Raw genomic sequence first — 3,663 nt, 5'->3', positions numbered from 1 at the left:
AGGCCAGGGGAGGGGACTCGGCGCGGGGTTCCCGGCCCCCTAGCCCAGGGGTGGGGGTGGGGACGTGGCGCGCACCCCTCCCCCCGCCGGCAGGTACCGTCCGCTGCCGCCGCCTCCTGCGCTTTCGTGTCCCGACGCACCTCCAGCTCCCCAGAAGGAAGACGCCCCCTCGCCCCACACCCCCCAGGTGCCGGGCGCGGGCTGGGGGCATCTCAGACTGTCACCTCGCTCGAGAGGGCAGACCTTTTCTCTCCGGCAGGGATGCTGTGATGGTGGACGCTCTGGGGGATGGGCTGGGGGTGGGGCTTTGCGAGCTCCAGGCCGACCCCCGGCCTCGGATTCCGGGGCAAGGAAAGGGGAGGGTCCTTGGGGCTCGGCTGGCCGAGGACTGGGTCTCCTGACCGAGGCTTTTCCCTCCCAGGCCTGCGCCCCAGAGGACCCCTGCCAGCGGCCCCCGCGCCTCCCCCAGACCCACCCGGAGCATGCTGCCTGCAGCCATGAAGGTCCTCGGCCTGGCACTGCTGGCCGTCTTGCTGTGCTCTGCGCCCGGTGAGTCGGGGACCCGCAGGGCTGGGTGAGGTCGCCTGAAGACCAGAGGCCCGCCGCTCCAGAGAGAGCCGGGCTGTGGGGCCGCCATCCCCCGACGGCTCCCACCGCGCGTCCCATAAAGCCCTCACCTCCTCTAGGACCCCTGCCGCCCCAGCCCTTGCCCCCTTCGCCCCAGACACTCGGGTCTCTCCCAGCACCCGAGTGCACTGAGCGGTTGCTGGGCTCCTCCTGCACGGACGCCCCTCCCTCCTAAGTGGCCGCGTTCTCACGCTCCTTCACTTCTGTAGCCCCACCGGGCCTCTCCTCAAGTCCGGCTTGGTCTTTCATAGCTTAGAACCCACCAGGGGATGGGGTATGCATGGCAGGGTAGCAGTGTGCAAGAGGCACCGCAGGTGTGACATGTGCATGGCCGGCTGTGTGTACGTGCACGTGCATGTGTGAGGCGTATAGAGGCTCCCAGAGTCCAGGATGGGGCCTTCCAGGTTATCCCAGGGCCTCCCTTCCAGGTGTCAGTCTGGCCTGCTCACTCCTGGGGGTGGCAACCTGAGCCTCCTACCTGGGCATGGCTCTGCTGGGAGTGCCTGCAGCTGGCGGGGAGGACCAGGGGCTGCAGGGCGCTGGCTGGCCTGGCCCCCAGTTCCTCTGGTGATGCTCCTCCCCCTGCCCTGCCCAGCTCATGGCCTGTGGTGCCAGGACTGCACCCTGACCACCAACTCCAGCCATTGCACTCCGAAGCAGTGCCAGCCGTCGGACACGGTGTGTGCCAGTGTCAGGATCACCGATCCCAGCAGCAGTAAGTTGGGACCTGGGGTGGGGCTGGGGCTGCTGAGAGCCAGACTCTTGGGAGAGGTCAGAGGTGTCCCTGAGCCCCTCTGGCTTGGGACAAGAGCACGGGTCTGGGGCAGGATACTGCTCTGCTGCATGACAGTGAGCAGGTGCTTGTCCCTTTTATGGCTCCTTGGTAGTTCTTTTCATGTAGTTGGGGACAGCATGGGTGGGTTGGGGTCCTCAGTCCTGCTGATCTGGGGTCCTGGAGGGGCCTGGGCTGGGTCTGGAGGACCAGGCAAAGAGGACCTGGGGGAGCTCCAAGCCCAGGCCTCTTTCTCTCCCCAGGCAGGAAGGACCACTCTGTGAACAAGATGTGTGCTTCCTCCTGTGACTTCGTTAAGCGGCACTTTTTCTCAGACTATCTGATGGGCTTTATTAACTCTGGGATCTTAAAAGTCGACGTGGACTGCTGCGAGAAGGATTTGTGCAACGGGGCAGATGGGGTGGGGTGCAGCCCCTGGGCACTGGCTGGGGGGCTCCTGCTCAGCCTGGGGCCTGCCCTCCTCTGGGCTGGGCTCTGAGGGCCCCTCCCTCCCACAGGGCTTCTGAGCTTGTTCCCCTGAGCCTGTTGCTGCCCCCTCCCTAGCCTGGCCTGGCTGGGGCTAGAGGCAGCCTTGGCCCAGTGCCATGGTCTGTGGCTCTCGTCCTTCCCCAGACATGAGACCTCCCTGTGGCTCCACCAGCTCTGAGTCCCAGGCAGCCGCCATCTCCAGGAAACCAGGCATCTGGGCAGGAGGCCTGGGGGTGAGGGCAGGGGGCTGAGGTTTCCAGGTCCCCGAGGGGAAGTGAGGCGGAGCCAGACACAGCCCAATGGCCTGGTCGTAAGGGCATCTTCTTCAGAGAAATAAAGTCACTTCTGAGTACTGAGACCCGGGTCTGAGCCTGGGTGTTGGGTGGGGGAGGGGTCCTGGCAGAGAGCAGGGAGTGGGGTACTGAGGAAGCAGAGGCAGGTGGTCGGGCTGGGCGGGTGGCCACCCACGCTCCAACACTGCAGGGCACGGGGAGCTGGGTGGGTGTGCTTGGGGGCATGTGCGGCATGTCAGGTGAGAGCTGAGACGGACAAGCTCACAGGGTGGGCCTGAGGGGAGGAGCTGGAACTGTGCGTGCACACACTTGGCCAGTATGTGCATGCACTCACACACACATACCTGTGCCCGCAGAGTAACTCCACATGCACACGCTGCTCACACCCACAGGCGGCTGCATGCACGTGCACTGAGACATCCACACCCCACCAGCACAAATAGTGTGCCCCGGTGCATGCCCACATGCGCGCTCACCCTCCCATGCTCTGTGTACAGCACATACGTGGGCACTCGCGCACACAGATGTGCACATGTGCACGAGTCTCGTCTGGTTCCAGTCCCCGAACTCTCTCTCATTCCCAGAGGACTCAGACTCTGGGAGCCAGCTCCTCTCCTGCAGCTGAGAGCTGTGGGGGCTGCCTCATCCTCCTGTGCCCGGCCTCCGCCTCTTCACTGGACATCTGCCCCTCACCCGCTTGCCCTGAGTTGGGGTTGAACATGGGCAGGGTTCTGAAGTCCAGTCCCTGTCACCAGGGCTGAGGAAGCCGATCCCTCATGGGCTGGCACAGATGGACCGGGCCCTGCCTTGTGGGGAGGGGGCAGGGGAAGACTGGGTAAATGCTGCGGTGCTCTCTCGGTCCTTCCTGCCCCAGCTGTGGGTCTCCGGTTTCATCCCTGCATCTCTGGGTCCAGCCCAGCCTCCCACACCCACTGGCCACCACACTACATGCCCCACTGTTCATCCCGTGGCCCAGGCTCACCATGCAGTTTCTTGGTGGACACCCCACGGGCTCTCCGGGGTCTGGTCTTTGGCTAGTACTTCCTGGTGCCACCCCCGCTGACCCAGCCCCTGGTCACTGCTGGGTCCCAGACTCCTTGGAAAGAAAAATGGTTCCTGTAAGAGTTGGCCTTGGCAGTCCTCCTGGAGGCTCTGCACAGCCTTGGGAGGAATCTGGGGGTCCTGGGCACGTGGACCAGAGAGAGAGTGAGGTGGGGCCTCCAGTCCTCGGTGGAAACTGGTGTCAGCTTCCTGCTGGTGGACACGGCCGAGGGACTTTTCTGTGGAAGGCCGTCTCCCGTTCATTTGGAGTTTGCTCCGGGGCTGTGTGATGTAACCTGTCCCCCCGCCCTGCACCCCTCTTCAGTGAAGTGCGCTGCCCTCCTGTGTGACCGGTGTTTGGCGAGCCTGGGGACTGCAGCTCGCTCATGGGCAAGACATGAAGAGGAGCTTGGGACTTTGGAGGACACACCGAGCGGAGGA

The 3,663-nt window shown here is 64.5% G+C and overlaps 1 protein-coding gene across 1 annotated transcript; it reads left to right on the top strand.

Annotated features, from left to right (window-relative positions):
• The first annotated feature begins 424 nt into the window (after positions 1–424).
• LOC103591136 (lymphocyte antigen 6H) lies at positions 425–2,246 on the top strand. Its single transcript, XM_008573546.1, has 3 exons — positions 425–549; positions 1,223–1,342; positions 1,663–2,246. The coding sequence occupies exons 1-3, from the start codon at positions 483–485 to the stop codon at positions 1,896–1,898; spliced, it is 423 nt and encodes a 140-aa protein (XP_008571768.1). The 5' UTR covers positions 425–482; the 3' UTR covers positions 1,899–2,246.
• The last annotated feature ends 1,417 nt before the right edge of the window (positions 2,247–3,663 follow it).

This window comes from Galeopterus variegatus, unplaced genomic scaffold (genome assembly GCF_000696425.1).
Source record: "Galeopterus variegatus unplaced genomic scaffold, G_variegatus-3.0.2 Scaffold932, whole genome shotgun sequence".
Lineage (NCBI taxonomy): Eukaryota > Metazoa > Chordata > Mammalia > Dermoptera > Cynocephalidae > Galeopterus > Galeopterus variegatus.
Note: the sequence above shows the minus strand (reverse complement) of the source record. Positions and strands in the feature narration are given on the sequence as shown.

What these genes read in the sequence shown, in the direction of transcription:
- LOC103591136 (XM_008573546.1), top strand. Translation starts at nt 483, where the DNA reads ATGCTGCCTGCAGCCATGAAGGTCCTCGGCCTGGCACTGCTGGCCGTC. An exon ending in CTTGCTGTGCTCTGCGCCCG is followed by an intron (nt 550 to 1,222) that starts GTGAGTCGGGGA and finishes TGCCCTGCCCAG; the next exon opens with CTCATGGCCTGTGGTGCCAG. An exon ending in GATCACCGATCCCAGCAGCA is followed by an intron (nt 1,343 to 1,662) that starts GTAAGTTGGGAC and finishes TTCTCTCCCCAG; the next exon opens with GCAGGAAGGACCACTCTGTG.